The 14,558-nt window shown below is 34.8% G+C and overlaps 1 protein-coding gene across 9 annotated transcripts in view; it reads left to right on the top strand.

Moving 5' to 3' along the window:
• Ufd4 (ubiquitin fusion-degradation 4-like) overlaps positions 1–14,558 on the top strand; it is an 831,523-nt gene that overhangs the window by 155,575 nt on the left and 661,390 nt on the right. For all 9 annotated transcript variants that reach the window (XM_090399614.1, XM_090399612.1, XM_090399618.1 and 6 more), the window contains exons 9-10: positions 4,723–4,891; positions 13,976–14,117. In XM_090399614.1, coding sequence (XP_090255740.1) covers positions 4,723–4,891; positions 13,976–14,117 — 311 coding nt within the window. The remainder of the gene's footprint in view (positions 1–4,722; positions 4,892–13,975; positions 14,118–14,558) is intronic.

Below are 14,558 nucleotides of genomic sequence, written 5' to 3'. Positions count from 1 at the left end.
TGCAGTATAGTGGCTATTGGGGAGGGTGTGTTGATTACAGCGGGAGCAGTTACTATCGCCCCAACGTGCACGTGTTTAAGCTTTTTTTCATGTGCAAGGTGAAACTTTTTAATTTCTTTTTTCATCATCATCAAATTCCTGACATGTACCGTCGAGGGGTGTACAGGATATGATAGTACTACATGAAAAATTTACATCATTACTAACTTCCTATCTACAATTTTCCTCCAAATCAGTCTGTTATTTGTCGACTCACATTACCAGATCTTATATTTCTATCGCCAAAGGACTTTGTACCGTATCAATCCACCTACATCTTGGTCTTCCTCTGGAGCGTTTTCCTACCATCCTGGCAGAGAACACTTGTTTTGCTAATCGTTCCTCGCCCATTCTGTTTAAGTGACCATACCCACCTGAGATTAGCTCTGCTAATGCGTTCCTGGATGCTGACAATGTCAAGTTCTTTCCTAATATCCTTGTTTTTAATATGATATTGCCATTGATGCCATCTGTTCATGCCTCTAATCTTTCTCAGAACTCTCATATCTGTGGTCTCTAGTCTTTGGTCAAATGTTTTACTTCTGACCCAGTTCTCAGATCTATAAGTTAAAACTGGTTTGAACACTATCTTGTATATAGCTAATTTAGTGTTCCAACTAATTTCTCTTTTATTCCATATGAATTTATTCAATTGACTTCCCATCATACCAGCTTTGTTGATTCTGTTGTCTATTTCCATATTTAATTTACCATCTTCACTGAAAATCGTGCTAAGTAGCTGACATGTTTTACTTGTTCCATAGGTTCTCCGTTCACAATGCAGTTGACATTTTCAATGATTCTACATATTTTCATTGTCTTTGTCATTTTATTGCTGACCTTCATACAAAATATATTACAACAGTTATTCAGTTTAGTCAGGGAATCTTGCAAACTTGTAGCGGATTTGTTTAGAAGTATTACATCGTCAACATAAAGCAAAAGAGCTGACATTAACATCTCCAATTCTGATATCATGTTTAACACCACTTTCCTTCAAAATGTGATCCATATTTTTAATGAATAACAGAGGGGATAATGTGCATCTTGTCTCACACCAGATTTAACATTAAACCATCTTCCTGTGCTTCCTTCAATTCTAACTGCTGACTTACAACTCAAATAAAGACTAAGTATTGCTTGATATAATGACCCATTGACACCATATAACTGTAGCGCATTGAATAGCTTCTCTCTTGGCACCTTGTCATATGCCTTTTCCAAATCGACAAAACTTAAATACAGATTTTTGTTATATTCCCATGCTTTCTCATGGACATTTGTCGTAAAGTGAAGATTTTATCCTGACAGCCTCTATTTGGCCTGAATACAGCTTGTTCTTCACCAAGCTTCTCTTCCACAATTCTTCTCAACTGTTTCTCAAGTATACTTGCATAAATCTTGCCAGGAATACTCAGTAGGGAAATACCTCTGTAATTCTCACATTCAGTTTTATTTCCCTTTTTATATATGGGTACTATGAGAGCTCTCTTCCAATCATCGGGAATTCGTCCCTCTGTCCAGGCCTTTTGAACTATGCAGTGCAGCCACTGTAAGACTTTTATACCACCATACTTCAGCATTTCTGGTCGAATACATCTACTTGTGCTGCTTTCTTACATTTGAAGCCTTTGATGGCTTTTTCTACATCAAGTATAGATATGTATTCCTGACTGTAGGCCTGTTGAGTGTTTTTTACCACTGTGCTATCACTGCTTGTTTTATTTAGCAATTTTTCGAAATAATTACTCCATACTTCAAGGATATCTTTTTCTCGCGTTTTTGTGTCACCTTTATCATCTCTAACTCCTTTTACAGCACCCTTTCCTCCATTCCTAAGCTTCTTCAACAATCTCCAGAATATTTTCCCACTTTCTTGATATTTATTTTCTATGTTCTTGCCAAAGTCCTCCCATGACTTTTGTTTAGCTAGTTTTACACAGTGTTTAGCTTTCTTACATTTGCCTCTGTCTTCTCTAAGCTCACAAGCTGACTTTTTTGCCAGGAACTTTTGATATGCTTTCTTCTTTTCTTTCACTGCCTCTTTACCTTCCTGTGTCCAACATGGAATTCTGATTTTTCTATCCTTGCAGACAACCTCACCACATGCCTCTCTGGCTGAATCAATCAGGGTTTTCTTCAAGGCTTGCCACTGAATCTCCAAGGTTTGGTTCCTGTTCTCAAACTCTTTCATTTTTTCTTCAATAAGCTTTGTATTTTAGTCTACAGTTCACATCTGAGAGCTGCTCAACTTTTATTTGCTTTAAAACTTTCTTACATGCTATTCTTTTCAACATTAAATTCAGTTTTATCCTGCTCAAGACTAAATAGTGATTGCTTCCAATTTCAAATCCTTTGTACAATCTGGTGTCCTGCACCAGGGAGAAAACATCATTATAAACAATAACATAGTCAATGAGACTTTTCTTATTCCTTGTTGCCTCTTCTCTTCATGTGAATTTGTGTACATTTTTATGTTGGAACATGGTGTTAGTAATAACCAGTCCATGTCCTGAGCAGAAATCCTATAGGTATTTGCCATTATATTAGCTTTGCTCTTTTCTCCAAATTTTCCCAAAATATTTTTGTTTGTCTGATAATCATTTCCTACTCTGCTATTTAGATCCCCAATGAGGACCAACTTTTCCTTTTTCATTGCGTCAGTTGCTTTTTCTAAAGCATCAAAAAATTCCTCCACTTCTACCTTAGTAGAACCTTCTGTGGGACCATAGGCACAAATAAGTCTCATTGTCCAGTTCCCCATTCTGATATTTGCCCACATCACTCTACTTGAGAATGCCTGCCATTCAAAAAGATTAGTCTCGTATTTTGTGTTGAATGCTATGGCTACTCCTTCTTTTCCTTGATTGTTATTGCCTGATTATAACATTTTGTATTTATTGCTCAGAAAGATCTCACCAGTTTTTGTCTTTTTTGTTTCAGTCACCCCTATTATGTCGATCTGGTACTTATCTAATTCCTCAGCTAACTCCATTTTTTGCCATTCAGGCTTCTTATGTTGATAGTACCAATCTTTAACTCTGGTGATGTTGAGTTGGGGTGTGCTTTCAGATTTGTTCCAGTAGCTTACTTTTCTCTGTTCGCCCTGGTTCCCTGGCGGAAACAATGAGGGCCTTGTGTAACCGGGCGATGCCCCAGCCGGCATGAAATTTTGTCATGCTGTACCATCTTGTTTATTATTTTAATGGTATAATAGAACACAGAAACTAAGTAAATAATTAATTTATTAACTTGATGCTGATATTTCGCTGGTGTTATAACCAGCATCTTCAGAGCACAAAAACACAAACACTGGTTATAACACCAGCGAAATATCAGCATCAAGTTAACAAATTAATTATTTACTTAGTTTCTGTGTTCTATTATACCGTTAAAATAATAAACAACATGTTCGACGAACACATAAGTCTGTCCACACGTTTATGCTGTACCATCATTCTGTATATTAGCTAAATCCCAAATTGCCAGCCCATCCTCATTCGTTCACTATCCAGGTAGATACCCAACAGGCTGTACCACGAGAAGGTGAGGATTGGACATTATTTTAGAAGCCCTGGTCGGTTCTCCGTATTCCTTTAAAGGCTACGTAGAGGTCTCCTCTCAGTTATACAGCTTTGACCCTTAAGCACCCCTATTTCTTTTTTCTTTTTTTGAAAAGTAAAATCAGGCATGGTGCGAGTTATATGCGAAGATGAGTTATATTCGAGTAAGTACGGTATTTCCAACTATGGATAAGTACATTGGTACCTTATTTAACCCTGCGGAAGTCGCGATCGAAAAAATTGCAGCTTAGGTCGCATGTATCTCTCAGATACATGCGACCATTATTAGTTTGTGCTGAAATTTCCTTCAGTTTTTTGAGGTTTCTGTAGCAGAAAAACTTTATTTATGTGTATTGTGGTTGCTAGCCACAAGTTCAACAATCTTCTTTTCTCAACTGGTCTTGGGACTAGGAATGGCAGGATTTGATGAAATTAAAGAATACCAAAAAAGTGAGACCTTTGTTATGCTGCAGAGATACTGCTTTATCTCTATGTACTAGGTATGAGATATATATCTCAATCTCTCATAATTACATTCGAGAAATATATTTTAGTATCTTATTATAGAGAATGTATTGAATTTGCTAACAGAAGAATTAATTTAGTATCTTGTTTCCTGATAACAGAATTTTTCGGACCATATGATAGTTTAGTTAAATTCCTAAACAATCATATGCTGTGATTGTTTAGGAATTTTTAGCTTTGCAAACATGAAGTAATCTTTGAAAATGGATTGGTGGGAGATGGGGAAGTGTTGCAGCTTGCACTATGAAGACACAGTCAACTCTTGTGCAAGTAAACTCGCAGATACAAAAGAAATAGGGTTATTATTATATTGTGAATGGTTTGGTATATTGATATTCTTTATATTCATGACTTCCTAATAGTTTGCTATAAAGTGAGATGAGGATCATAGTTATGAAATTTGAGTTGTCATTGTTACTAGCATTCTAATGCAGTTAGATAATTAAATGATAATAATATGCTCTTTTAAATATTTTAGAACTTTGCATTTTTCTGTTTATTCAAACAATAACAAAAATTGCGACATGAAATGAGTGAAACAATTTTTTTGGTTTATTTGAAAATTTATGGAGTTGAAAATCTTATTTTCTTCAAGGAGAGTGGATGTGCCCTGTTGAAAGTTCCAGAGCTGGTGAGAAAAAGGTTCAGGAAGTGGATGATGACAATGAACCCAAAGGTGATCCTGAAATGGCTCCATTATATCTACAAAGACTGCTACCTGTGTTTTGTCAAACATTTCAGCATACTATGATTCGTTCAGTCAGGTAAAAGTTGTTTTTATATTGAACTCACTTTTATGTTATTTTTATTGATTTTTATTTAATTGTTTTAGAAATAATTGCAGATAGCTGTATCTGATAATTTTCAATTATAAATGCTGTATTTATGAATAGAACTTAATTTTATTTTCTAATGGGTGTCAACAAAGATGGGAAAGAATCCAAAGTGTTGATTTACTAATTAAAATCAATAATGAAATTATGTATGGATGATTATGAACATCCATTCATAATTAGTATTATTATGAAGGCTTCTCTGAGGAGTTCAAACTCATCTCAGGGTAGTCCCCTTTTTAGTCAATCATAAACACCTATTAAAACTCATAGAACACTGTAGACTTGCTTGCATCACCTAATGATAGCCATTTCATACACTTGCCAAACACCACGAAAAGAACCTGGATGCCATATGCTTCCTAATTACATCCTTAGTTAGCCAGGGTTATCGAGTATGACTGTGAGTTTTATCCCTACTTTCCATAAGCTAACATCTCACTTGTATCTATATCATGATCCACTTACTATAATCTATATCATGATCCACTTACTATAATCTATATCATGATCCACTTACTATAATCTATATCATGATCCACTTACTATAATCTATATCATGATCCACTTACTACAATCAGTTCTCACTAGCAAATACCGCTGTAACACACTTGCTTATTATAACAAACTACTGAAAACCCCCAACCAAAGCTCCATAGGTACAATGCTATGTTAAACAAAATTCACTATACCAAATTTACTATAACAGACCACTCTTGTGGTTGCTACGAGCTTGCTATATTGAGAGTTGACTCTACTTTGTGTGCTTCTGCCATATCTCTTCCTCCTCTCTCTTTTACTTGCTTTGAAGATTGGATTACCCTGGTCTGTCCTTATGTGCAGTGCCATAGGCCTGTTATCATCTCTTGGTTACCTATCTGGATCTTTTCATCTGTATCCCATCTTCTTGGAACCCAGGTAACAATATGTAATCTAAATTTGGTTCTTATAGAATAAGGTAAAGTTGGAGAATAACTTCATCTTTTATTTATTTTTATAAAAGTTTGTATTCTATTCAACATTGCAATTATCTGAGTCATTAATTTTCAACCACCATAGCAATATGACCCTTAAATGTTAACTGCCTGTCCTGTATAACCACCTAAGGGTCTAGCTTGATTGACTGCTTGTAGGAAATTCCCATTATTACAATGCTCTGCTTGTACAGTCCAAAGTACACAATCTCACACCCAACATTGAACTAATAACAATTGTTATTTGCTATATAGTAGTCTGTTTGCTCTCCCCAACTTACCATCATCAGTAGGGTTCTAGGTTATCAGGTTACGGGAGGGAAAAAAAAAATTAAAAACAAAAATAACTGAAACGAAATAAAAAATTCAAACAACTTATAGCTCACCTCCAGTACTTAATGTATCACAGTAAATAAGCTAAAATATAACACAGATGAGCTACAAAAAAAAAAAAAAAAAAATAAATAAAATAAAATAATAATTTTGCTCGTGTTCTGTAATAGAATTGGTTGAGGGGATGGATTTATTTAAGCATAGTTACATAGGTAGACATAGATGAGCTAATTCATAATATGTATACTTTACATAAAAAAGTCATTGCCTTGCATAAAACCATAGTTTACATGAGGTGTTTATGTTGCTGATAACATAACTGAATCTATACAAAGATAATGAAATAAAAATAAATTAAAAAATGTATAAAAAACAATCTGTAAATTCCCGTGACATAGTAACAATATTTGAAGTGATTTCCTCCACTTGATCCTCAAAACTTTCAAAATCATTTGTGAGTGTGGAATGAGTTTCTTTGAAAATAGTGAAGCTTTTCCAGAAAGCTTTTAATTTATTTTGCGTTGATTCTCAGAAAGAACATTTAATGCAACTATAGTCTTTGCAAATGCAAAAGTCCTCCTTAGATAATGAGATTTGAATGTTGAAATCACACCTTGATTATATATACAGGGTGTTCGGGATAAATTTGACATATTTATAATTAATTATATTTTTCCGTAAGTTACATGTATTAACACACACTTCTCTTCATTTAAAAGTTTGGACCCTTCTTCATTCATATACAAGATGTCAGAAAGGATGGATAGCTGGAACCCACCTGAATCATGGAAGAGAATAACTTGTATCATGATGATTCGTGCCTGCCATCAAAATAAGGATATTACGACTGCTGCCCAATGCTCCCTGAATACAGTAAAAACAATCAGGCATGAACTAGAGACTTGCAATGGTGACTACGAGGATGTAGCAAGAAGAAAGATCCCTAGCAGACGATCTGATTGCGTTCGTACAGCAGAATTCCTCGCAAATCTGCAGGAACAGGTGTTGAAGAACCCTGGCATTGGAATTCGGGCTTTGTTCGTGGAGTTGCTAACTGTAGTCAAGCCCTGGATAACAAGGGTAGCCAATGGTAGGCCGTATGTATGGCAGCAGGATTCGGCCCCTTGCCACACCTCTGGGAAAAGTCAAAAATGGTTGTCTGAAAATTTCTACGACTTCACCAGTCCAAATGTTTGGCCTCCAAACTCCCCAGACCTTAACCCCATGGATTATTTTGTATGGGGCGCAGTTGAAAAAGACACCAATCGCACTTCCAGTAATACAAAAGCCCAGTTAATGGATAAAATTAAAACAGTTTTTGCGGCCCTTCCCAGGGAGACTGTAGCATCAGCTTGTTCAAGGTTCCGAAGCAGAATTGAAGCTGTGATCGATGCTAATGGTGGTTATTTTGAGTAAATCTTGTTGATAGTATTGTAATTAACTCTGCCTGTAATGTTTTTTTGTCAATTCATTAAATTTAATAGATACAAAGAAGATTTTCTTTTACCTTACGAAACTGTCAAATTTATCCCGAACACCCTACACCTACCCTGGCACCTATGCCCCCTCCCGAACTGGTAGGCCAGTTCTCCTTGAATTCTGATGACTCGAATTTTGAGGACTCAAAAGGGGGGGGGGGGGGGGCTCACCCTCCGACGTCCAACTCCCTGAGTTCTGGACTGGTAGGCCAGTTCTCCTTGAATTCTGATGTCTCGAATTTTGAAGACTCGACACTCAGGGTAGCCCGTGAGTTTCAAAACGTTTCAAAAAACGTGACATACATACGTGACATTAAAAGGCTTATCATTTTATATATATAGGGTAGATATATATATAAAATCACTTGCGAATGCATGTGAAAGCTAAATAACATACTAGGATATACACAAGTACAGAAAAATGAACAAAAGCTTACTTTTAAATCTTTTGCTTCTTGCATGTATTTGAATGATGGTGATTTTTGAAGAAAGTCGGAAGGAGAATATTAAACCTCATCATCAGAAACTTTAAACAATCTCATTCTTTTTTTAGAAGGGGACTTTGAATATCTTCTAGGGGTTGTTATCAATGTTGATGGCTCTGAATCTGAACTGTTAGGAGTAACTTTTGATGGTTGTGAAGTTGGCATCTTGAAATAGGGAAGCAACGTAGCTTGCCACATGTCAATCTTTCTCCTTTCTCTAAGAAATTCTCTAACAGACTATTTGGTTTTGTAAACCTCTATGTACTTTTGCACTTCTTTCAAAATTGGGATCAATCCTTTCCCAAAATGCAATTGTATATTGTATTTTGGCAATTCTTTCTTCTAATTCTTTACTTGTCAGTACCCTAGGCTGAGTTGTATCATCAGGCAGGGCTTCCTGTTCTCTGAACTGCTAATTAACAGATCCTCATCATATGAATTGAATTGATTGATTTCCTCCACTTGATCCTCAAAACTTTCAAGATTGTTCATGAGTGTGGGAATGCATTTCTTTGAAAATAAGGAAGCTTTTCCAGAAAGCTTTTAATTTATTTTGCTTTGATCCCTCAGAAAGATCATGTAATGCAGCTATAGCCTTTGCAAATGCAAAAATCCTCCTTAGACAATAAGATTTGAATGTTGAAATCACACCTTGATCAATTGGCTACAGCAATGAAGTTGTATTTGCAGGCAGGAAGACAACTTCAATTTCTTTGTATGTCTCAGTCATAGCTCTTGGGTGGCATGGAGCATTATCAACAGTCAGTAGAATCTTAAAGGTTTCGGTTCCTTGCAATAAGCCTCAACTGGAGGCTTGAAAAAATCTGAGAACAAAGTTAAAAATAAATCAGCAGTCATCCTGGCTTTTGTATTAGACTTATAATAGACTGAAAGGCTAGACTTTGAATAGTTTCTAAGAGTCCTAGGATTCTACGAATGGTATATATGAATAGGCTTTAGCTTGCAGTCGCCAGCTGCATTAGTCCCTAGCAGCTGGCGACTGCAGCTTTGAATCCAGGCATAGATTTCTCTTCTTTTGCAATAAAAGTTCTAGTTGGCTATCAATGTAGATGAAACAGCCCTATATTGGACCATTTCATCTACATTGAAAATCTGTTGCTTTGTATAGCCATCTTCTTGTATAATTTTTTCAAGCTCTGCAGAATAAATTTCTGCAGATGTGGTATTGTGCTAGCTACTTCTCTCTGCACTTTTATATTATGCAAGTCGGACCTTGTCTTAAATATATTTAACCAGCTTTTGCTAGCCTTAAATGTTTCTTTTGCAGGTGTCTTGCCTCTTTTAGCCTTAATTGTATTAGACTTAGGACTTTGGCCTGAATAATGCCTGTGCTTAGAGGAATACTGTGGCTGATATGATTTTGAATTCAGACATTTAAGAGTTTTTCCATATCAGCAATTTGACTGTCTCACTTTCTAATGACCTTAGTATGCACTGGCATAGCGTTTTTACTTTCCTCTAATACTTTGGCTTTATTCTTAACAGTTTTACCAACTGTTCTGCATGGTATGCCTAGCTTGCAGCCTATATCATTTATGCACGTCTTCCTCACTAAATTTGATTAGTTCTAGCTTTCCTTGCAAATTGAGAAGCTTATGGCTCCTTTTAGCTTTATCACTTAGGTGCCATTAGAAAGAGATGTGCAGTGCATCTCTTAGAAATTGTGTGCTGTGCATATCTTATATTTGTACTTATAATACAGTATTCATACTTAATAGTAGATACGCACAGCACACAATTTCTAAGAGATGCACTGCACATTACTTCTGTAAACACACTGAATGCAAGTTGATTGAGAGAAGAAGCATGTGGAAGGTCGGCGAAAGAGTACCACATGGTGAGTGTAAGGATCATGGTTATATTTGAAAGGGGCAAAAGAGCATAATGGCAAAAAGCAAGATGGTGAAAAGCAGGGAACTACAGTGTAGCCAAAATTGGATAGAACATGTAAACTGTGAATGGCCAACACCAGATATCCTAAACAGTTAATAATAAAATATAAACCAATTGGAAAGAGAAGACTGGGTGTGCTGCAGTCTCATTAAAAACGACACTGCAGAACATCAAAGCCTATATCCATATTTAGCATTATGATAATGATGATAAAATAATGCACTTTTGTAATGATTTTTTTCTAATGTAAATTAGGATAATTCGTGTGAAACAGTTGCAGTATTTTCTAAATCATGTGGTAGTCTGTAAGTCTTTACTCGTAAGTTATGATGAGAACAAGTATAATGTATATGGCTAATAATGGAAAATGCACTTTATTCCACTGATTCCTTCTAAGATAAATATCCAAGCTGTGCTTTCCCCCCATTCACTAGGATATAAAAAAGTACAGTAAAATGAACAAAAGCTTACTTTTAAATCTTTTGGTTCTTGCATGTATTTGAATAATGGTGATTTATGAAGAAAGTCAGAAGGAGAATATTGAATCAGATGTTACCATTCTCCTCATTCAGTTTTGCTAACATATAGAGATATCCTGCAGTTTTGGTATATAATTGATCTGATATGTCTCTCCTATACATGGGGGAAGTAATAGAAGAGACAGATCAAGACTTTGTGTCAGCCTTCCGGTGAGTGTACATCATTATTATTTTTTTTTTGATGGTATTGCATCTAACCAAGTGCAGATGCAACATCATCCAAACTGACATGTCAAAGTGAAAAGAGTACCCCATCCTGATAGTTATGTGGATGCAATTTCAGTTTTTCATGAAATGAGTAATTTTCAAAAGAAGAAAAGTACCTCGAAAAAAACATACACCTAAACCTCTTTTTACGATAGATATGTTCCTAAAAATTACGCGTAAATAGAATTCGAATAAAAAGAACTACTGACTCCATAGAAAAAGTGAAGATTGGTTCCAAACGTGAAATATAAGCAAAATAATGAAAAAAACAATAAATTTGTTAGGATCATAAGATTTTTATTTACATTTCATGGAGAACACACATACATATAATGAATTTTAATAACTTAAAAAAAAAAAAAAAAACATTAATTTCAGTTGTTTGCTAAGGATTCTATAAAAAAATTATGTTATTCACCATCAGTTTCTGACAATAAACGTGAAAGTTTTCGTGAGACTGTAATATCACTAGAACTACTAGATATGGTATTATCGTTATCGACTTCCGCCTCATCTTGTGGAATTGTTCTTGTCATGTCTTGAACAAAAGTATCACTGGTTGTTTCAGTAGTTTTAGGCATGAACTCAGTTATCAATCGCTGTGTTGATGTTTTAGATAAGTTGCGATATAATTCTCTGTACGAAGACCTTAACAGCTTAAACTCACGGGAAAACTTCCCAGCAGGGAAGTTTTCACGTGATCATGTCGAGAAAAGTTTTTGGATCATGTCGGGGAAAAATCATCATCATCATCATCATCATCCTTATACCCTCTTTTACCTTGCGGTAAAAATTGCCTAAATTACTGGCCAGTTTAAGACCTTCTTTAATTATATCAGCCGTACAAGTAGGATTATCTTGATCATTATCATTAACTTCTTTGCTTTCAGGAGTCTCAGAAACAATCTCCATTATTTCGTCTTCGCTAAGAGGTTTATCAATTAACAATTATTCGGTATCTGCTGACGTAAGATCATCGAATCCTTCTCTGCCAATTTCACATGCCAAACTTATTATATTGGGGAATTCTGCAGTATGATTGAAGGGAACAGGAGCATTCTCTTTAACACATGTGGGCCAAATAGCTTTCCAGCATGCATCCATAGTTTCTGGTCTCAATTCAGATAACGATAATCGAACCTGATCAATACAATCCATAATTGAAAATTTTTTTCACACATCCATAACTGACAGTGTTTCATCATCATTTATCTTGTTCAAAACGTACTGAAATGTTCATCTGACATAATATGTTTTAAAAGTCGCAATTATACCCTGATCTAGAGGTTGTAGCAATGATGTGGTATTGGGTGGCAAAAAAAAAAAATTGCACATTTGGGTGTTCTATGGCAGGATGACCGGGTGCATTATCAAGAATCAAAAGCACTTTAAATTCGAGATCTTGTCATTCAAATAGCGCCTAACTTCTGGCACAAAATGTTTGTGGAACCACTCAGTGAAAATATCAATGGTCACCCAAGCTTTTTTGTTGGCCATCCAATGAACTGGCAATTTTTGAAAATCTACACCTTTCGTTGCCCATGGTTTTCATGATTGATTTATGAGCAGTGATTTTTAACATCCGATCTCCTAAAGCGTTTGAACAAAATAGGAGTGTTATGCAATCCTTTGCTGCTTTGAACCCACCAACAGTTTTTTGCATTTTTGATACGTAAGTTTTGTTTGTCATTTTTTTCCAGAAAAGGCCAGTTTCATCCATATTCCAAACTTGTTCACGAGCGTAACTTCCATCTTCAATTATTTTAGCAAGTTTTTGTGGAAATGCTTTATTAGCTGTTTCATCAGTAGAAACCGTTTCACCTTTAATTTGAATTTTTTATTATGAAGAGCATGTCTTTTAATAAACTTAGCCAGCCAACCATTGCTTGCATGAAATTCATATTTTTTCCTCGATTGAGATGAAGTATCTGGCTGCAATTTTTTAATCTGTTCATAAATCTCAATGCTGATTGCTTGATGGAATTTCCGTCAACTGGCATTCTTTTTTTGTACATTATCTTCTATCCACATCACTAAAGCTTTTTTGGCCTTTTCTAGAACAAGTTAAGCCGTTGCACCTTCCCCAGTTTGAAGACGATCTAAAATTTGAATTTTTATATCTAAGGAAACGGCTTTCCTTTTTTTTTTTTGGTTATCAGCAACATCATGTGAGGGCTGGATTAAAATCTTCGGTTAATGAAATGAAAGTTTGAAAATTACATATAGCTTACCATTTATTATTTCTTAATTTTATAAAGCGATTTTTATTTTGATTTCATTTAAAAAATGCAAATGCAAAAAATGTGATAACTGTGTTGTCTTCTCAAACACCAAATTCAAACTGATAAGAACTGCTTTTTTATGCGCAGTCAGTTATGTACTGTAACTCGGGGAATTCCCAATAAATGAAATTCATAAGAATTTAGAATTTTTTTAATTGAAACGAGAATGCAATTCTACAAAATTGTTAGAATTTTTTTTAATTGCAATGAGAATGCAATTCTACACAATTCTCAGAATTTTCTTGAATTATGGATTTTTTCCTAACGTAGACTTTAGGTTGGTCGCATAAAAGTGAATAAAAATCGCTTAAAAAAAATTTTGATATCCCAATTGGCGTAACTCCGAATTTGTGTAAAAAATATTTGCATAAAAAGAGGTTTAGGTGTATATATATATGTATATATATATATATATATATATATATATATATTAATGTAAGTCAAGGAATCTTAATAGTTTCTGAAGTAAGGTAAACGGAATTTCATATTTCTGTGGATATCATTGCATTATAGTCCCAATAGCTCTATTATTCCTTTCATTCACTTTGAGAATATGTAAAATGTAGGGGAAGAGTTAAGTATATTATATTGTCTATGGTAATTAATAAATTTCCTATTATTCAGGGCAGTGCTTTTCTAATTATATTTATTGCTGTAATTCCTTTTTAAAATGAAAAAAGAATTTTATAAATTTAAAAGTTTTAGAGCATTTTTTTTATAAGTATGTAAAGGAACTTTTATAAAAATAAAATTTATTTCTTCATATTTCATCATTTAGTTCTGTGACAATTCATATTTTGCAGGAAGTCAAGTCTTAGTTTGATTAGAAAAATGACACATTATATCCAGTCTTCACATTTAGCAGATCTGAGTAGTACTGATATTGGTGTACCAAATTTTGCATCACAGTTAGTGGAGGTAACAGCAAGTGTTTTAGATAGCGAGGTAAGGAAAAGATTAATTTGGTGTTGCTTAAAAAAGCCTCTTATGTGGGGGAAAAATGAAATATTACCTAAAAAGAGTAGGAATTTGGTTTGCAGTTTAGAAGCAATCACTTCTCTGATCTTTATTTTATTATTAGTGGTATGCTGCTATTATGATTGGTGTTGCTGGAATTTTAGAGGGAAATTTAAATTCTTAACTAAAGTATTGTCAGCTAAGTAGCTGCTTCTAAACTGGCCAGCTGTAAACCATCTGTCAAATGTGATGGGAGTGTGGTATCATCAGAAAGAGTAGAGCTTAAATTTTCACTTAAAAAGTGAAAATTTGGGCTGTAATGATTCTTGCAGGAGGTGCTTAAGGGTCATAGCTTGATAAATTTAATTTGATGTAGCAAGGTCTCACAACTCTATTTGTATAAACATTCCAAGAGATTATTACTTTTAT

This window comes from Typopeltis vanoorti, chromosome 10 (assembly GCF_054136105.1).
Source record: "Typopeltis vanoorti isolate ZY-2024b chromosome 10, IOZ_Tvanoo_1.0, whole genome shotgun sequence".
Taxonomy (NCBI): Eukaryota; Metazoa; Arthropoda; class Arachnida; order Uropygi; family Thelyphonidae; genus Typopeltis; species Typopeltis vanoorti.
Note: the sequence above shows the minus strand (reverse complement) of the source record. Positions and strands in the feature narration are given on the sequence as shown.